This window comes from Esox lucius, chromosome 24 (assembly GCF_011004845.1).
Source record: "Esox lucius isolate fEsoLuc1 chromosome 24, fEsoLuc1.pri, whole genome shotgun sequence".
NCBI classification, from domain to species: Eukaryota; Metazoa; Chordata; class Actinopteri; order Esociformes; family Esocidae; genus Esox; species Esox lucius.
This window is the reverse complement of record NC_047592.1, coordinates 27,665,399-27,686,480: the sequence shown is the minus strand read 5'-3', so window position 1 is coordinate 27,686,480 and position 21,082 is coordinate 27,665,399. Positions and strand designations below refer to the sequence as shown.

General features: G+C 41.0%; 1 protein-coding gene across 4 annotated transcripts; it reads right to left on the bottom strand.

Moving 5' to 3' along the window:
- Positions 1-5,869: 5,869 nt before the first annotated feature.
- LOC105006770 (zinc finger protein 37 homolog) lies at positions 5,870-20,670 on the bottom strand. 4 transcript variants are annotated; one of them, XM_010865437.5, is made up of 4 exons: positions 20,383-20,471; positions 19,589-19,681; positions 19,271-19,374; positions 5,870-7,359 (listed from the first exon to the last, which is right to left on the bottom strand). In XM_010865437.5, exons 2-4 carry the CDS (start codon positions 19,642-19,644, stop codon positions 6,335-6,337), a joined length of 1,185 nt encoding a protein of 394 aa, XP_010863739.2. In that variant the 5' UTR covers positions 19,645-19,681; positions 20,383-20,471; the 3' UTR covers positions 5,870-6,334. The 4 variants fall into 4 exon arrangements, with proteins under 4 accessions (XP_010863739.2, XP_019898672.2, XP_019898673.2 ...); XM_020043113.3 differs by lacking the exons at positions 19,589-19,681; positions 20,383-20,471 and adding an exon at positions 11,070-11,355 and having other exon boundaries at positions 19,271-19,285; XM_020043114.3 differs by lacking the exons at positions 19,271-19,374; positions 19,589-19,681; positions 20,383-20,471 and adding an exon at positions 11,070-12,039.
- Between the last annotated feature and the right edge of the window lie 412 nt (positions 20,671-21,082).

Genomic DNA, 21,082 nt, shown 5'->3' with positions numbered 1-21,082 from the left:
TGATTTGCACCTTGTGGTGAACCCTCTGTATTTGCTCTTGTGAAGTCTTCTCTTTATGGTTGATTTGGATAATGATATGCCTACCTCCTAGAGTGTGTTCTTCACTTGGCTGGATATGTGAATGGTTTTTCTTTACCATGGAAACGATCCTACGATCATCCACCACTGTTGTCTTCCATGGACATCCAGACCTTTTGTGTTGCAGAAGTCACCAGTGCTTTCTTTTTTCTGAGAATTGACGAAAAGGAAGGTTTTGAGTATGGAACAGAAGGGTTAAAATTAAGAGACCACAGCAATTTCAATGCTTCTGTTCCTCCCTCAAAACTTTCCGTTTCAACTTTTTTGCAGTGGTCTCTTAATTTTTTCCAGAGCTGTATGTTTTTGTACACAGTCAATGTCAGATTAACTCAGAGTTGTGAAAAATGTTTTATGTTTTGATGATCTGTTGTGTTTTATATTACCACATACTTAGTACCAAAGTGAATAGTACCAAAGCTTATGAAAAAAAAAAACTGTAATAGGTAGATATTATACCGTGTATCGACATTAATTTGGGTTTCTGCGTATTAAAAAATATGCATGTAACGTCTGCATCATGTGGTACGGCTGCTCACCCTCCTATCCGGCATTCCCCCTCACCGGTGTACTAACCACTGGGTGGAGACTAATGGAAGCAGCACCCCCCGAGGACACACCTGTTCCCCATCACTAATTAGTTTCCTATACAGTGGGGAGAACAAGTATTTGATACACTGCCGATTTTGCAGGTTTTCCTACTTACAAAGCATGTAGAGGTCTGTAATTTTTTATCATAGGTACATTTCAACTGTGAGAGACAGAATCTAAAACAAAAATCCAGAAAATCACATTGTATGATTTTTAAATAATGAATTTGCATTTTATTGCATAACATAAGTATTTGATCACCTAACACACTGTAAGAATTCCGGCTCTCACAGACCTGTTCGTTTTTCTTTAAGAAGGCCTCCTGTTCTCCACTCATTACTTGTATTACTTGTATTAACTGCACCTGTTTGAACTTGTTACCTGTATAAAAGACACCTGTCCACACACTCAATCAAACAGACTCCAACTTCTCCACAATGGCCAAGACCAGAGAGCTGTGTATGGACATCAGGGATAAAATTGTAGACCTGCACAAGGCTGGGATGGGCTACAGGGCAATAGGCAAGCAGCTTGGTGAGAAGGCAACGACTGTTGGCGCAATTATTCAAAAGTTCAAGATGACGGTCAATATCCCTCGGTCTGGGGCTCCATGCAAGATCTCACCTTGTGGGGCATCAATGATCATGAGGAAGGTGAGGGATCAGTCCAGAACTACATGGCAGGACCTGGTCAATGACCTGAAGAGAGCTGGGACCACATTCTTAAAGAAAACCATTAGTAACACACTACGCCGTCATGGATTAAAATCCTGCAGCGCACGCAAGGTCCCCCTGCTCAAGCCAGCACATGTCCAGGCCCGTCTGAAGTTTGCCAATGACCATCTGGATGATCCAGAGGAGGAATGGGAGAAGGTCATGTGGTCTGATGAGACAAAAATAGAGCTTTTTGGTCTAAACTCCACTTGCCGTGTTTGGAGGAAGGAGAAGAATGAGTACAACCTCAAGAACACCATCCCAATCGTGAAGCATGGAGGAGGAAACATCATTCTTTGAGGATGCTTTTCTGCAAAGGGGACAAGACAACTGCACTGTGTTGAGGGGAGGATGGATGGGGCCATGTATCGCGAGATCTTAGCCAACAACCTCCTTCCTTCAGTAAGAGCATTGAAGATAGGTCGTGGCTGGGTCTTCCAATATGACAACGACCCGAAACACACAGCCAGGGCAACTAAGGAGTGGCTCCGTAAGAAGCATCTCAAGGTCCTGGAGTGGCCTAGCCAGTCTCCCATCCTGAACCCAATAGAAAATCTTTGGAGGGAGCTGAAAGTCCGTATTGCCCAGCGACAGCCCCAAAACCTGAAGGATCTGTATGGAGGAGTGGGCCAAAATCCCTGCTGCAGTGTGTGCAAACCTGGTCAAGAACTACAGGAAACGTATGATCTCTGTAATTGCAAACAAAGGTTCCTGTACCAAATATTAAGTTATGCTTTTCTGATGTATCAAATACTTGTCATGCAATAAAATGCTAATTAATTACTTAAAAATCATACAGTGGGATTTTCTGGATTTTTGTTTTAGTTTCCATCACTCACAGTTGATTACAGACTTCTACATGCTTTGTAAGTGGGAAAACCTGCTAAATCGGCAATGTATCAAATACTTTGTGTTGCCACTACAACCCACGGACTAGTAGGTATGACTCTGTGAGGTGCTGTTATTCGACAGATAAGAAAAAGTAAAGAGCTCATTGATCGTTATTCCCCGTTTTTGTTTTCCTTTCTTTTTTGCCTCAACTTTACGCACTCGCAAAGTCATAATGCACCATAACTGTGCCCTCTGATAGAACTTGATAGTAGTTTATTTGTTACCGTATACAGTTTTTTCATCAAATTCCAGAAATAAGATGTCATTGTATCCACTGAACTATCATCTCGTGCACCTTTGTTAGATATTTGACCGACGTCTAGATGCACAATGTAACTTCCTTACACAGACCATTTACAGCTTTTTACGATTGCTAACAAACGTTGTTCAATACTGCGGATACATGGGCAAACAACACGCAACTTCGCAATACTCATCATACATGTCTCAAAAGCAAATCTTTCTACCAAATGAAAGCTAGCAGTCTCTCATGACATGCACACTTTGTCATCACAGTAGCATGTCCTACAAAACTCCAAAAACAACAACCATTCAACAATCATTTTTACAAAAAGAAAGAAATAAAGCAGAAAGGCAATATGCCTCAGTACAATTTACTGTATTTTTTACAAATGACTGTGTTATTGCAGTGATTCAAAATATACAAAAATGAATAATTCCAGGACTGTTAAACAAAATGTATATGCATAACATATTGTCCAAATGAAACCGAAATATAACAATGCTAGTCAACCCTGTCTACTGCACTGGGCCACAAGTTCTCGCGCAATACACCTGGGAAATAATTATTGTTCTTGGAATGTAACATGCAATGAAAATGTAGTTGCTGGGAGGGATCCTGTTGAGATGATTGTGGAGGTGAGGTATGCCAAAGCAAAACTATAGCAATTTTAACCTTAGATTCATAAAGAGGTTGAGGCAGTTAAGGTTTTGGTGTAGCACCCATGCTACGCCAGTACATGTTAGTACCAGCTACCAACTTTGCTAATTTTCTATGTTAACTATTTTTATCTGTCAACAATGATTAAATATCTGATAAATATTTCATAATCTGATGTCTCAATAGTTTGACTTTTTTCAATAGATGAATATCCAGATTAAATATACCTACAAACCAGTTGTATTTTACCTTGACCAGAGTACACCCATTTTAGATTAGATTTTCAATTTCCCTGATTTCACCAGAATTTAACCTTCTATAATACAATTATTTTTAATTGCTCACTATTCACCTGAGCGTTAGATCTACTGACAAGTTAACGGTGTTCTTCTACCTCTCCTCTGAAAGGTAAACCTCCTATTTATTTTTACAAATATTTATGTTATTACAACAGTGAGGTATAAAGATAATAGATAGGTTGGTTTATGGGAAATATAGCTACTTGGTATATGGTGATATTTTCTACTGACAGTAACAGGAAGTAAGCTAAGCCTGCCCAAATTGTACATTACATAGCATGTTAGCTAGTTAACTGCCTAGACAATTGAAAATAGATAGAAAATGTGAACAAGAATAATTAGAACACAACTTTAATTTGTTTTTGGATCAAGATGGTAAGTGGAAAGGATCTAAGAGACTTTATAAGATGGTTCATTGCTGGTGAATAGATAGCAGTGAATGGTTTGATGAGTATTTGAATTATGTGAAACATAATATGGCCTTTGCAGTTACCCGATTTCAACATAATTTAACAGCTATGGGAGATTTTGGAGCAACGTATTAGATGGCACTCTCCACCACCATCATAAAAACACCAAATGAGGCAATATATTTTGGAATAATGGTGTTCCATCCATCCAGTAGTTTCTGAGAATTGTAGAATATGCAAAGACACACTGAAGCAGTTCTAGCGGCTCATGGTGGCCCAACACCTTACTGAGACATTTTATCTTGGATTTTCCTTTAGTTGTAAGCCATCTGTATGTATTTGTATCAATCCTTATGACTTCTCTGTAGGCGCATAAAGCTCTGACAGTTCCCCACTGAATACACGCAAAATTGTATGTAAAATTGTAGTCATGATTGTTCAGTGCAGCTTGGATTTAGATTTGGAGACATAGTAATCAAAAGATGCAGCAAAGTTGTGTAACTCCCAAACTGCGACCCTTGGATTCTTCTTTGCTTCCAGTAACCCTCTGAGTGTGAAGGGGAGAAGCACTTTCTTCTTCAACCAGGCAAGTTTACCACTGTTCCAGTAGCACTAAATGCTTCTTATTTTTTTGGGACTCATTGCCTGGGACTCATTGCCCATTTTTAGGAATTTACTTCCACAAAATTTGTAAAATAGGAAGAGAAAAAAAACTTCACAAATGATCAAATTAAACAACAACAAAATCTTGGTTAGATTGAAGAATTCATTTTCAGGAATGTATAAACTCACATAAAGGATTATTAGGAACACCATACTAATACTGTGTTTGACCCCCTTTCGCCTTCAGAACTGCCTAAATTCTACGTGGCATTGATTCCACAAGGTGCTGAAAGCATTCTTTAGAAATGTTGGCCCATATTGATAGGATAGCATCTTGCAGTTGATGGAGATTTGTGGGATGCACATCCAGGGCACCAAGCTCCCGTTCCACCACATCCCAAATATGCTCTATTGGGTTGAGATCTGGTGACTGTGGGGGCCATTTCAGTACAGTGAACACATTGTCATGTTCAAGAAACCAATTAGAAATTATTCAAGCTTTGTGACATGGTGCATTATCCTGCTGGAAGTAGCCATCAGAGGATGGGTACATGGTGGTCATAAAGGGATGGACATGGTCAGAAACAATGCTCAGGTAGGCTGTGGCATTTAAACGATGCCCAATTGGCACTAAGGGGCCTAAGGTGTGCCAAGAAAACATCCCCCACACCATTACACCACCACCACCAGCCTGCACAGTGGTAATAATGCATGATGGATCCATGTTCTCATTCAGTTTACGCCAAATTCTGACTCTACCATCTGAATGTCTCAACAGAAATCGAGACTCATCAGACCAGGCAACATTCTTCCAGTCTTCAACTGTCCAATTTTGGTGAGCTCGTGCAAATTGTAGCCTCTTTTTCCTATTTGTAGTGGACATGAGTGGGACCCTGTGGGGTCTTCTGCTGTTGTAGCTCATCTGCCTCAAGGTTGTGCGTGTTGTGGCTTCACAAAGGCTTTGCTGCATACCTCGGTTGTAACGAGTGGTTATTTCAGTCAAAATTGCTCTTCTATCAGCTTGAATCAGTCGGCCCATTCTCCTCTGACCTCTAGCATCAACAAGACATTTTCGCCCACAGGACTGCCGCATACTGGATGTTTTTCCCTTTTCACACCGTTCTTTGTAAACCCTAGAAATGGTTGTGCATGAAAATCCCAGTAACTGAGCAGATTGTGAAATACTCAGACCGGCCCGTCTGGCACCAACAACCATGCCACGCTCAAAATTGCTTAAATCACCTTTCTTTCCCATTCTGACATTTCATTTGGAGTTCAGGAGATTGTCTTGACCAGGACCACACCCCTAAATGCATTGAAGCAACTGCCATGTGATTGGTTGATTAGATAATTGCATTAATGAGAAATTGAACAGGTGTTCCTAATAATCCTTTAGGTGAGTGTATATTTTTTAATAAATCAATAACATTTAAAAAAAAAAAAACTCATCCCTTCTATCCACTGTGTTCTGTTTTCCACTGAGTTCTTCATTCCACCGATTCCCATAAAACATGAACTAATGTGTAAGTTATATTTTCATCATAATCATCACATTTTATTTACATTGAACATTTGTGCATACGTTTGTAAATCCATCCTACTCAAAGTCCACAGCACAAACAATCAAGAGTTGCTTTTCTTCCATAAGAATGTTTTAAAAAAAACTAACAAATATTCTTCACTGTGGATATGGGATCTTTGTTCCCTCATGTGATTTCTCAGGAGTGCGAGTTGGTATACATGCAGTTGGTATACGTGCAGTTGGAGTCATTTTCAGTTTAAAGCAGTCTCCACAACTAAATGATTTCCCTCCTAAGTCAGCTAGCAGATGGTGCAGTCCCCACATATAAATCATTCACCTGTGTGAGTGCGTATATGTGCCGTTAAGTGCTCTTTGCGAATGAAGCCTTTCCCACAGTCACCGCAACTAAATGGTTTCTCTCCTGTGTGAGTCAATACATGCCTCCTTAAGTCCCCTTTCTGATTGAAGCTTTTACAGCAAAAATTACAGCTAAATGGTTTCTCTCCTGTGTGAGTCAAAATGTGTCTTCTCAGGTCCCCCTTTTGACTAAAGCTCTTGCCACAGTAACCACAGCTAAATGGTTTTTCTCCCGTGTGAATACGCATGTGCATGGATAAGTTTCCTTTTTGTTTGAAAGTCTTGCCACAAAAGGGGCAGGTGCAGCGTTTGCCACCATGACAAAGTTGGACATGGGCCTTCAGTTTACAGCTGGAACTGTACTGTTTTTGGCAGAAGTGACATTCATTGAAGCTCTTTTTTGCATGAGTTGCATGTCTCTGCAAATCAGCTTTCAGAGGAAAGGCTTTGCCACAGTCACAGCAGCGGTGAGTCTTTATAGATGTGGTGCTAGGTTTGGAACAGTGTTCCTCCACTGTTGGGTTTGGATCCAACAGTGGGCCGGAATCCAGAGGTTGGCTGCCTTCAAGTCGTACGGGGGCACTGCTTATGGGTGAGCTGTGACTGTAGCCAATGTTTTGATTGTCTGGAGGGTCACAAAGAATTTTGAAAGCCTTTTGGTGTGTCAAACTTCCAAAAGGATTCAGATCCACAGGTTTTAAGTCACACTCCCTGTTCTCTACCGACTGGGTTTGGGGAAGACTCAAGGACCAAAATAGGTCCTCCTGATCACATTCACTTTTCACACAGGGAAGAGGCAATTTGAACACTGTTATATCAGGCTCCAGCCCTTGAAGCTGTTCTTCCTCCTGACAGGGCCGGAGTTCCTCTTCTTTCCCTTTAATCAGTGTGGGCTCTGAATCCTCCTGCCTGAGACTAGGGCTCCACTCCTGCTCACATCGCTTCTGTTCAGGTGGAGCCTCCTCTTCAGAGACAGCAAGAGAGACCTGCAGTGAGTCTGGATGGGGGAAAAAGAAGGATCAGAAGTTTAGGATTGGCCGATGTTACAATATTTTATGTTAAAATAAGAGGTCTAATTAACCTGCACCCCAGAGTCTGGCAGCGGACACCCTGGCTGCACACTGAGCGACCAGCAGGGGAACAAGGGAATTGGCCTATTTCTCTGTTTGCCATAGCTTCAAAAGTTTTAATAATCAAACACGTGCAGATGCAGCACAATTATTTTGCCTGCATATTGAACATGTGGTAGATTATTAACATGGGGCAAGACGACCATGTAGATTTTAGAAGTAGCATATGCAAGTAGCACTAAATGTCACTTGCAGCCCATCATCCGCGGCGTCACACACAAGTCCCAAAGGACTGTGCGTCGTTTCAGATGTCAGCCAACCCTACTGAGATCAACTACCAAATAAGGAAATACATCAAACACAAGATATACCGAACAGCGCTAACATTATGACCACTGATAGGTGAAGTGAATAACACTGATAATCTCTTTATTATGGGACCTGACAGTGGGTGGGATATATTAGGCAGCAAGGGAACATTCTGTCCTCAAGGTTGATGTGTTAGAAGCAGGGTAACCTTGGGTCCTGCCATTCATGTGGATGTTATTTTGAACCATCTACCTAAGCATTGTTGCAGACTATGTGCACCTTTCATGGCAACAGTATTGCCTGATGGCATTGGCCTCTTCCAGCAGGGTAATGCGCCCTGCCACAAAGCAAAAATGGTTCAGGAATGGTTCTGGATCTGCTAACCTTTTGGTACCAAATACCACAGCACACCTTCAGAGGTCTAGTGGAGTCCATGCCACGATGAGTCAGGGCTGTTTTGGTGGCAAAAGGGGAACCTATGCAATATTAGGCAGGTGGTCATAATGTTATGGCTGATCGGTGTATACTGTTGACTGTCTACATAGCATTGTGTGCAAAAATTCCCTTAAACGTACACAAACTCAATACAGTTGCAGTTGGCAGAGCATTTCCAGGAAAGATAACCAGCACCTGGTGATGTCTGTGAGTAGCAGACTTCAGGCAGTCTTTGAATGCAAATTATTTTCAAGTACTAAATATGATGACTTTATTAAGGACGGTTCATTTGTCCAATTACTTTTGGTCCTCTACAATAATAAGGGCTGACTCTGAATAATAAGGGCTGTAATACCTACATGGTTTGTGGATGTAAAATCTCTTGTATCTAACAGCCTACAGTTTTACCACCATGTCATTGTTTTTGTTTGAACTGTAAAATCATATCTATTCTTTGTGAAAATATACTTACTATACTCTGTAGGCTATAACTGTACAAGTATTCAGACCCATTCACATTCACATGATTTTGTTATTTTAAACTGAATTAAAAATGTATTCAATACATTTTATTTTGTCATCAAGCTTCACACAATACCCCATATTGAAGTAAAAACATGTTTTGCGAAATGTGCCAATTTCAATAGAACAAAAAGAGCAAATGTAAATAAGAATTCAGTCCCTTTATTCAGTTCTTCATAGAGGCACCTTTGGCAGTGATTGCAGCTTCTAGTCATCCTGTGTATGCCTCTACTAGCTTTGTACAACAGGATTTGGGAAATATTTCCTATAATTTTTTTGGAGATCCTCTTAGCTCTGTCAGAATTATGGGGAGGGTCAGTAAACGGGAGTCATTTGTGGTGGTGCCAAAAAATATACAAACTTGCCTGGCCGCATGTGAATTTTTTTTGGTTGAGGATCAAAGAGGCACAGACTAGGAAGCAATAATGCAGGAATACATCTGATCTGTTTAATGGACTTGGTTGCCTTCCAGGTGAACACAGGATCAGCGTAGACAGACGTGTCCCTCCAGTAATTAATTCATGCTGAAAGGTTCCAATTGCACTTAAGAAACATTTCAGAGCAGAGTTGGAGAGAATGGAGAACATGGGTGTCATCAAGAAGATAGATGAGCTGAGAGTTGGTAAGCTCACTTGATTCTTAAAAATAAAAATGGCATGTTACAAATATGCCTGAGCCCTAATTTAGCAAAGTTGCATATAAAAGGTTCTAAATTACTTCATACAAAGAAAATCTGGTATGTTCCTAAGTACAAAAACGTTGGTATTAATCAATTGTTCGTATGTTTGATTTACGCACACCTGTAAGTATTTTGCCATGATAAATCAGACACTTGTTCTAGTGCACCTGAAGTCTTATTTACATAAAGAACCGCCCTAAATGACCATAAATGGTGACAAACCTACTCTTTAATGCTGCAAGAAATGTCACCAATTTCTGTCTAACATGGAGAAATCAAAGAAAAAGAAAACTAAATTCAGATTCAGAAATATAACTTTTGATCACTGAAGTAGAAGTTTTTTATAAATGGAAAACGAAATCTACTAACAAGCAAAGTCTTCCACTCAGCAAAATACTGCATAATGCAGCTTGTGCCACATGCTCCCGCAATGCAAGATTTGACATTTCGAACAAGTAAAAATTCCTGTTTTGCCTTTTATATTATTTAACTGGTTTAACTAAATTGCTTCCTACCTTACATTCCATTATCTTTCTAATTTACTTAATTATCAATTAGGCTTAAATGGTTTCATGTTTAAGAATTCTATAGCACCCTGAGAAAACTATTATTAGCTTAAGCGTCTATAAAAGCAATACATGAATTAACTATTAATGTATAATCTTTTTTCTTCATAGTTTACGATTTGGTCCAGTATGTCCATCCTTTCTCCATTTGGTGGAAGGTATTTCATTAGCAGTTGGACTTTTCTACCACTAGGTGCTGTGCGTACGCATGGTCAGAGGTGTGCTCACATTTACACACATTCTAAAATATAATTTAAAATGGATAAATCCCACACTTTGCTTAAAAATGATTACACACATGGTTTACCAACACTACTGTTCGTAAGGAACATTGATAAATGAGGGCCCTGGATCATAGGGATCTAAATCACGCAATACAGAGTGAACAATTTAAGCTTCCAATGTGAAAAGAAATAATGCCACAATTTGCTTATGCAAAATAATAAATAAGATGCTTCCTCTGGATTTTGGCAGCAGATATTAGGCTCCAAATTGGGCAAGTTCACATTACTATAGCTACTGTTTGCCATTGTTTCGATGCTGGAAGTGTATCACAATATCATTCATACAGCAAAACGCATTATGCCTGAGGTTCAGTATAGGGTTGTAGCCAGCAAAGTTTTAGTCTATGTAGCTGCGTAATAGGAAGCCTAAAATAAAACAGTTCTGGTGGAAATCAGGATTTCTTTAGGATAGACAAACACTTCACTGGCTACACGATTCCCTTGTCCTTTCACTTGACAAAAAAGTCAGTTATCGTCCCCTACAGCCCTGGAAATATTTTAGAGAGCACTGCACCTTTTTATTTCCTTTCCAAAAAAGTTGAAAAGAAAAGTTTTAAGTGAAGAACAGAAGCATTCAATTTACAGTGGTCTCTTAATTTTAACCCTTCTGTTCCTCACTCAAAGCCTTCCTTTTCAACTTTTTTGAAAAGGAAAGAAAAAGGTGCAGTGGTCTCTTTTTCTGGAGCTGTATGTTCTATGAATACATTAGTGTGTGGACACATCAATAGATAACATCATTGTTTGGGGATCAACTAAAGAGGAAGACAACGCCAGACCAAAAGGAAGAGCTTGATGCAACAAGAGAATGAAGAGAATTATTTATTTGGAGTTACGGAGCTGACCTTTGTATTTCATTTGGGTTGGGAGCTGAGCTTTTGCAGAAACATGAAGATGCCTGGCAGTCAGTAGCATATGCTTCACACTCTCGGACTGGAGCCGAGACAAGATGTGCACAAAGAGAAAAGAAATTGCAAATCATTTGCATGTGAGAGATTCTATCACTATATTTCTGGATGGACAATAAGTGTGGAAACGGATCATAAAACTGTACTTGCACGGTTTCAGAAGCCATTCCAAGACTGTCCACTTCCAATACAGAGGATGAAGATCATGCTACAGGGATATGCACTGGAAGTAACATTCACTCCAGGTAAATAAATATGTTGTGAAGGTATCTTATCAAGAGCAGTTGATCGGAAACACACAATCAACAGGAAAAGCTGAAGAGATACAAGCAGTGTCCGAAATGTACTACTTGTCTCACATGCCAAGGGAACTGGTAGATGAAAAAAATCCACCAGCCAAGCATTTTTTTTTTTACCGGCCAAAATAATAAAATTAACCTTTTGTGTCATTAATTGTCATTAATTTCGGCACATTTTACTGAGATCATAAGGTATTGTGTTGAATAGAAACATTTTATTTCTGATGAATGAATTGTTTCTGCTATTATCTTTAGCATACTGGTCACACATAGAACAACTCGTCACCCCAGCCTCAGCATCATACTGTAGCCAGCCTCTTGAAACTCCTTTATCAAAAACCTCCATTTCTAACAAAACCATTCTCTAAAACAGTTCATTAATTGCCTCCCAAATTTATAGCACAATCCCTCTCCAAAGCTAATGAGCAAAAGCAAATTAACAACAATAACGTAAAAAATCTGATTTTTTTTTATTAGAAAGGTTCTCTACATCAAGGCCGTAGCCAAGGAGTCAACATTTGGGGGGAACAAATCAGCAGGGGGTCTGGGGGTCCCCCCAAATAAAACATTCAAAACATTTTAAAATACTTATAAGACTCTTAACCATCAATATTCACAATATTCACTGTGTTGGTATTGTTCCTACAACATCATAGCAGCTGACCTGTATTTAGTTGGTTACCCCAGTCCAAAGACAGAATATTCCCCTGCCCCCCACCCTTTGACCTAACCCTAACCTCAGAGACACCTGTCCCAAAACCTAACCTCAGAGACACCTGACCCAAAACCTAACCCCAGTGGGGCCTGTGCCTAAACCTAACCTAAGTGGGGCCTGTACCTGAGCCTAACCTCAGTTGTGCCTGTGCCTAAGCATAACCTCAGTGGGGCCTGTGCCTAAGCCTAACCTCAGTTGTGCCAACATTAAGTATGATGTCGTCGGAACAACACCAACCCTTTCTTGTGCTCATGATGTCACTCACTGTGAATGAAAGTTGACTGCTTTCACTTTAATTAAACAAACATTAATAATGCTATTTATCATCCAGTAAGCAAATACAACTATACAGTATGCTTTACGAATATGTAATCAATGAAAACGACTACTATCTGCATAAACTACACATGCAGTGCACCTAAATGATCGACACTACTCAGACTTCACGTGGGCTTTCTTAAAAATCGAACAAAATCATTAAGGTAATACATTAACGTTAGTTGAATACGCATATGAGCACCATTGTTGGTCGCTGGGTGAATGTGTGTCTAATTAGCTTTCCAGGTAACTAGCTACGATAGATAACGTTAGTGACGTTTAATTGATTGGCACTCGCAAATCTACCATTTTTCACCAAAAAAACCAAAACGTTTATTTACGCTCCGTGCAATTACTGTCACTTTTTAGCAAACTATTATTTATTTCCACAATTACAGTTCCAGCGCAAAATGACGTGTTGATGTTAAAACTATCACAATCGACCGGAAGATAGCATGCCACTCAATAATTACATTTTTAATACATTTGAAAGTAATGAGACAGAGAGAACGTACAGTGTTCGACATTGATTGTACCAACAGCACTTTCAGCTAGTGTTGCCAGATTAACCATACATTTCCAAACGACTGCTTAAAACCAGCCCTAAATGTCTGAAAACTAGCCCATTTTTGTTGGTGCACAACATTGACCCCCCCACCCCGGGAACAAAACTAAAGAAGCCATTTTGACGCATGTGAAGGCGTAGCTGATAACAGCATAGAAACACACAATATAGCATATAAAGACAGAAATGCTCCAGCCGCGGTGAAGTTCACAAGTAGCCCAAAAACCCGCCACATTGTTTAAAAGTAGCCCAATTTGCGTGAAACCCGCGGATATTGCAATCCTGCTTACAGCAGTCGACCAATGGCTTCTGCTTGGGTACGACGACAACAGCACCTGGACAAACAATAAGCAGAACTGCAGTAAACTGTAAAACTAGAACCGGCAGTAATAATACTGTCTATTTGTTAAGTTTAGTAATGATTATTTTGGACGGTGGTGCATGGTTGCCAGTCGGAACATAGCGGAATTTTATTTTATTTGTCATTTATATATGAATTTATTAAGGGGGGTATAATTTTTAGTTTAATTTATACATTTTGAGTATAATTTGAATATTGGGGATGTGTCCCCTAAATATAAATTGTTATTACGGCCTTCCTATACATTAACATAAGCGCTTACCATTTCTCAATGTGCTCCACCTTATAATATTATTTACCTTATATTATGTATTATTTAAATAGTAATTTCTTTCCTTTATATTTTACGCCACGTAGTTTATACTCGAAAATGTACACAATACACACTACACATTCCAGACTTTTACTTTTAAGGCAAAATAAGAACATCGGAAGTTCTAATATTGTTTACGAATGTATATAAACTTTCACTACATACCTCTATTCTGAAGGCAAAATACGTTGCTGCCGAATATTTAAAGTTGCCTGCATGACGCTAATCTAGTGATGGGCAAATGAGGCTTTCATCAAAATGGTTCGAAAGTCGGTTCACTGCAGTGTCATTTTTATGTCACCTGTTGGTCAGGAATAAATATCCAATGTTTAATGATCATATAGTCTTTTTCCAAATTATCTAACATGATTTCGTAGCGCAGTGGTTAGGCGTGGCTTTCTGAAGGAAAATTGTAATGCCCGGTTTGTATGCCGTTTTCTTCTTGCCTTTCCAGGTAGCATTTTTCAACTCTGCATCCGTTTAATAAGGCAACAATGTCTTAAGATCCACAAAATAAAACTAATTATTTTATCAACAATAAACAGTGTCGTTTGCACTCAAAGTTAAACATGATCTGGATTCGATCTCGCACTATAACAAGTCAGAAATTGGGGGTCAGGGACACTACCAACTGGCCCATTACTAGACTTGTAAAGTTAAAAACTTGGTGACCAGTAGAGATGGTCGTTCGAAAGTCAAGGCACGTTTTCAAAAGAGGATTTGGATAAAGTACGTGACGAGAACGTCATCGATCACGTAGTATTACACCGACGAGAGCCTCCGCCCTTTCGCATGGATTAGAATGTGTTGAAATTTCAAAGCATACCTCGGTCGGAGAATTTGGTTCAATCTCCCGATCACCAATAATTTAAAAACGTTTGCATTCTTTATATTATTGAGGCTGTGGAAGAGAAAATATTAACATAATTCATACGAAAATAAATATAATAATTGTGTGCTGGCACATAAAACCTAAACTAAAACTGGATTCAACACTGTGACAGTGATGTCACATTATTATACAATTACCTACTTTATATAGGCTACTTAGCGATCCAATATACGAGAAGCACTTGTAAATAACCTGGCATGGAGGAAAGCCTCGGTGCCTGTCAGTGGGTAGAGCTCAAACAAAGCTTCGGACGTCATTAATCACCTGGTGGTCTGATGATACATCTCTAATAGAGAAACGCTGGAGTTAAAACATTCATATAATATGGTGGATCCAATGCTTGATTAAAGATGTGATATTAAAAACTGCAGAGCAAATATTACTGATGTGGGAATTACAAATGCAGTGTTGCCAACAAAACCGCAAATGAGAAAGAAATAATTGGGACTCGAACCAGGCTTTGTTAACTAAATGGACAGCCATACCACAATTCTAAACGTTAAGCCACCGGCCAGGTGATGTCGCTACCGCAATTACAAGACATTAATAATAATGGTATTGGGCCTACCGATTTGTAAGTGATAATGAATGGTGTAGTTCAAACGTTTTGAAGTTCACCGGCTTATGAATTTCATTCATTCTTGATAATTAGGCTGTAGACTAATTTAGTTTCATATGTTTTAAAGGATGATTGGAAAGCGCCATGTCTTTACAAAAACAAACAGATGGTTGGGTGACATCCGAAGCTTCATCAATCGTCATCAAACGTCATCAATCACATGATAGTGTTGCTCGGATACAAGGCTCTGCCTTTTCGCTTCCTGCAGACTGGATTGAAGCTTCGGATGTCACCCAACCATCTGTTTGTTTTTATAAAGACATGGTGCTTTCCAACCATCCTTTAAAACATTAGTTACCTAATGTAACTCCGGTTATATGAGTGGAGCGGAGCCCCCTAGAGGGGCTTTAGCTCCTAGTGGTTTACCCTGTCCGCGTCCGTACTGAAAACTCATTATGCAAGATGCGTCAGCCAATCAGGGCACGCCTGCCCCTATATATGACCTGTGAGTCCAGAGAACACCCTCCCGAGATTATTCAGCATAACTTGTGGAACAGCAGGGCAACAGTTCTAGGGGGCTCCGCTCCACTCATATAACCGGAGTTACATTAGGCAACTAACGTTATGTCGTGGAGCTCCGCCCCCTAGAGGGGCTTTAGCTCCTAGTGGTTCACGGCGGAGCGAGCAAGCCAAAAATGTACTCCCTGCCGGAACACCAGAAGCTCACAGGGTCTAGTAAAAACCGACCCCAATAACCCCAAGACGAAAACATCCCTGACAGCTGACAAGGTCAGAAAGGATGATCAAATGCATAATGATGGAATCCCCTAGTGTAGGCCCATGAACATAGGCCAACCCAGGGAGAAGGGATGTTGAGCTCAAGCAAGAGGGAAACGTATCCGTTTCACACAAGCACAACAGAAAATATTCATGCACCACACATGACGAGATGAGGGGCATGAGGATACAAAAAACATGAAATGATAGGTAATGCCCCAGGGAGGAGGCAAATCTACACCAAGAGTATTGGTAGACAGTGACAATACCCCTGAACCAACCAGCTACAAGGTAATCACTGAAAAGGAGAGGATAGAATCAAGGCAATGCACGTGATTCCCTAACAAGTTTAAGAGATCTCGGGCAGCCGCACCGAGGACCAAATGAACAAGGGAAGACAGAGACACGTCTAGTAAATAGAAACGCACAAACGCCGAAGGCGACGACCACAACGCCGCGGCGCAAATGTCATCCACTCTGACGCCGTGGAAAAGGGCAGAGGAGGCAGCAACACCCCGCGTGGAGTGTGCATGGAGACTCCCTGGAACAACAGAACCAGACGCCTCAAAGGCCAAAGTGATGCAGGTCACAGAGCCAGTGGGATAGACGCTGTTTGGAAAGCAGACGACCCAGCTGGGAATCCGAATAGCAAACAAACAACTGGGGAGTCAGTCTGATAGACCTGTTGCGCTCTACGTAAAGGGCGAGAGCGCGCACCGGGCACAGACAGTGAAGCCTCTCGTCCTCCTCACGGACGTGCGGAGGAGGGAAGAAGGCCTGTAAGTCTATATTCCTCGCCCAGCACCCATTGAGGAGCGCCCAGTCTGGTCGCCGGGCGCAGACGACGCGTACCCGAAAGAAAACGGTGAAGGAGAGGGTGGCTGAAAACCGTGTTCCCAGCAAAACCCTTGTGACACGCAGAGATGACAAAAAGATACTGCAGAAATGACAAAATCTCCTCCACAGGCCAACACGAAGGTCCGAGGACCTCTGCGTGCACCACGACACAAACATATTCCAGCGAGAGGAATACAATTTGGGCGTGGACGCTGCCCTAGCGCCCTAGATGGTATGCACGACGGCAGTGGACAAACCTCTGTTCAAAATCCTGTCCCGCTTAGGGGCCAGACCCTGAGAGCGATGGAGGGTGTAGAATCGAGCCCTCTGCTTGGGACAGTGCATCCTGCCTGGGCGGAATGTGAGCTGCAGCCGGGGGTCTGTAAGACCCTCACGAGCGTGGGCCAGTCCCAGGCAGGAAACACACGAACGATGGGAGTCCTGGTCTGGAGACAGGTCGGCGCAACGGCAAGCGGCAGCGAAAAATGTCTTCATGATGAGACGCCGAGCCAAAGAATTTCGACGGCAAAAATTCTCAGGCTGAAGTAGAGTAATCAGTAAGCAATCAACAAGCGTTTACTGAATAAAAAGGGAGGGCGTTCTCTGGGCTTACAGGTCATATATAGGGGCAGGCGTGCCCTGATTGGCTGACATCTTGCATAATGAGTTTTCAGTATGGCCGCGGACGCGGCCAGGGTAAACCACTAGGAGCTAAGGCCCCTCTAGGGGGCGGAGCTCCACGACATATAACATCCATCCATCTTCTTCCGCTTATCCGGGGCCGGGGCGCAGGGGCAGCAGTCTAAGCAGAGATGCCCAGACTTCCCTCTCCCTAGACACTTCCTCCAGCTCTTCCGGGGGGACACAGAGGCGTTCCCAGGCCAGCCGGGAGACATAGTCCCTCCAGCGTGTCCTAGGTCTTCCCCGGGGTCTCCTGCTTTCTCCGCAGGGTGGCTGAAGGCGTTCCGGAGGCATCCGGAACAGATGCCCAAGCCACCTCAGCTGACCCCTCTCGATGTGGAGGAGCAGCGGCTCTACTCTGAGCTCCTCCCGGGTGACCGAGCTTTTCACCCTATCTCTAAGGGATCGCCCAGCCACCCTGCCGAGAAAGCTCATTTCGGCCGCCTGTATCCGGGATCTTGTCCTTTCGGTCATGACCCAAAGCTCATGATCATAGGTGAGAGTAGGAACGTAGATTGACCATCCTTTAAAACGTAGATTGACCATCCTTCGCCTTGCGGCTCAGCTCTTTCTTCACCACAACAGATCGATACATCGACCGACATATAACATATGAAACTAAATTAGTCTACAGCCTAATTATCAAGAATGAATGAAATTCATAAGCTGGTGAACTTCAAAACGTTTCTACTACACCATTCAAATAGGGATATCCCATTTGGAGGGGCGAGTAGTGACCTTACCAAGGTCGCTAAAGTATATTATATTAATGTTTCATATAATAACCTTCTTTTGTGATCAAAACCAAAAGAGATGTCTCATTGAAAAGACGCGGACACGATTCTAGTAGTAGTTTGCTAATAAATTGGTCTTCCTCCCATTAAATAATGCAATATCAAATGCATTATATTTGTATCTGTATAAAGCTGTGAAATTAATTACAAAATGAATAGGCCTAGGTTATTTGGCTATACTGCTAAGAAGCTTTGTCAGTACAGTAGTTTGCAAAGTTGATAATTAAAACTGTTTAAAGATTTCTGTAATTTTATTTATTTCAATATATTACAGCCTACTCAACAATCATTATTGTAAATTAATCACGCCTTGTTTTTGATAAATTACAATCCTTGGGAATTGAAAGTTAATCATACTATTTTAAGCAACGCCAGCGATCTCCCCAATATTGCTTAGCGCGAGACAAAAGTGTTATTTCTGCCTTTACGGGAAGTGGGTTACTTTGGATCCGTTCACCTACAACGGCCATGCTCACCGAAAAGGCTTGGAATGCCCTATTATTTTCAAAGCGCTTTGTCATTTGAAACAAGCATGCTCCAAAATATGTGACGTCCGCTATCACGTGGTCTTTTTTTCTCAGAGGAAAGCCTCTGGCTGCCATCTCGCTTTGAGCAAACTGGGTTGAAATTTCGAAGCAAGCCTCGGCTTCATGCATCTCATAACTACGCAAATCCATTGTAGCTATCAAGTTGTGACAGTCAACTAGCTAACTTCTTACCTTGGGTTGTCACTCAGACGATGGCTACCTTTATATCAATGTGACAACCATTTACTGACGGTTCAACGTAAACCTGCGTGTGCACAGTCAGTTACTTTTCTCTGACCTCACTCGCTTGCTTGATAGAATTTATCAGCGCCGCTTTCTGCCTCTGATTACAAGAGGGATACATTAGATACACACATTTACCTGACAGCCTTCTGAGATTTACTCGCCAAATGTAAAATCTACCCGCATTTGGCGCTTGGCGGGTGTTCATTTCAGACCCTGGATACAAGAATGTGTAGACATCACCATTATTGGCTTACCAGTGGCTGACCAAAAGTTGCAAGTGATTGATGCGGGACAGAGAAAGAGACGCAAAAATAACTGAAAAACTGTTATATCAAGTTGCTTGAGAAAAGAGGGACATCTGAGAAGAAAAAGAAAAGAACATGTGAAGTCATGTAATAGCCCATAATTAAGATAAAGAACAAGAAGTTATTAGGTGTCCATTTTGCCTGAAATATAGGCCAAGCCACCCAGTGTTACCGCCTCACCCTCTACCTGGCACTATCCAGAGGTCTGTAGGTGTAGCAGTAAGGTGATAAAGAGCATGAAATCAATTTCTTTTAGACATGGTGCACCTGCTGAAGTCTTTAGTGATGCTGTATTCAAGAGATTTGCCAAGGATTTTGTCCATACCAGTCCTAGTCCAAAGTTTCCTCAGTCAATTGGTGCTGCAGAAAAAATTATGCAAAAGACAAGATAATGGAAGTGACTTATACTTGTACACCACTAGAGGGCAAACTCTAATCGACTCAGTTGCTCATGGGAAGATGGATAAGATCCAATCTTCCAATGACAGAAGACCAAAGAAGGGAAGACAGTGAAAACACAAAGAGCAGTAGAAAACAAAACAAGTTATATTTTGAAAGAGGAACTTGCAATATAACAGAGCTGGAAAGATGCAGAGGGATTGTTGGGATTGTTGTTGAGCAATTTTATCCAAGATTGTACAACATTCAGTAGAACATGGAGCAGTACTTCATCAAAATCGCTGTGACATGACCAAGATTGCCAAACTGTGCTACCGGTTTCTAGTGAAGATGTAGATACAGACGAATCAGTAACATTTTTATTGCGTTTTAGAGGTAACTTATTTCGGTTGCAAAACCATACGCTTTGCATAACTTTTCACCTATTCAACGTTTACCGAAATTAATATGCCGATGCAGAAAGTTGCCTACCCTGCCATGAAAAAAAAAAACACTCAGTAGACTTCAACAATGATACTTAAAGCCCTCAATAGCGCTGTTTATGTTCAAACGATATTTGTTACAATAGAAACGATATCTCTGTATTGACAACGCATGGGCATCGTAAATGGAATAGCTTAAACATTGTATATATAAGTATATACGTAAATACGCGTACAAACCTATTCTACATAGTGTTATATCCGGTGTAATCCGCAGTAATCTCCGTAGCTGATCGTTTTCCTCCTGGTACTCTGCTACTGTTTTCTCAACTGCCCCGAAAATCTCCACAGCAGCCGCGGTTAAACGCTCACTTAAAAACACACGCAACGACTGCAGTTTAGACATTTTAGCTCAGAGTTGGTTAGCTATTTGGTTCAGACAGTTGCTTTTTTTGACTACATACGGCAAAATAAAAACAAAGTCGTCTCAAATCCGACTTCCGTATTTTAGTCAAGGAATTCTCTAATGTGCAGTCAAACCCAAAATAGCACAACAGCGACGCCACGTGGAGCGGGGTATATTATACAAACCGACTACCCAGTAAAGCTAAATTAAACTATAACTGAATTGCCCATATGTACGATTTTGACTGTACTACTAGCTTAAATGTAAGCATTAATGACTATACTACATATGCAGTTAATATTTTAAGTAATTGTTCCTTTTAAATCCTATATTTCTTTCTACAAAATATTTCCAACTGCCTGCTGTTTTCGTTTGATAAGGGACAAGGAGACTGTTTTTAATGAAACCTTTATTTTACAAGTCAATTAACAACAAACTCTTATATACAATAGCGGCCTGACAATTTATTGTTTGGATTTTGTCTTGTATATGATTATTTATTTTGCCCCTTTAATTGTAGGCATGATTTTACAC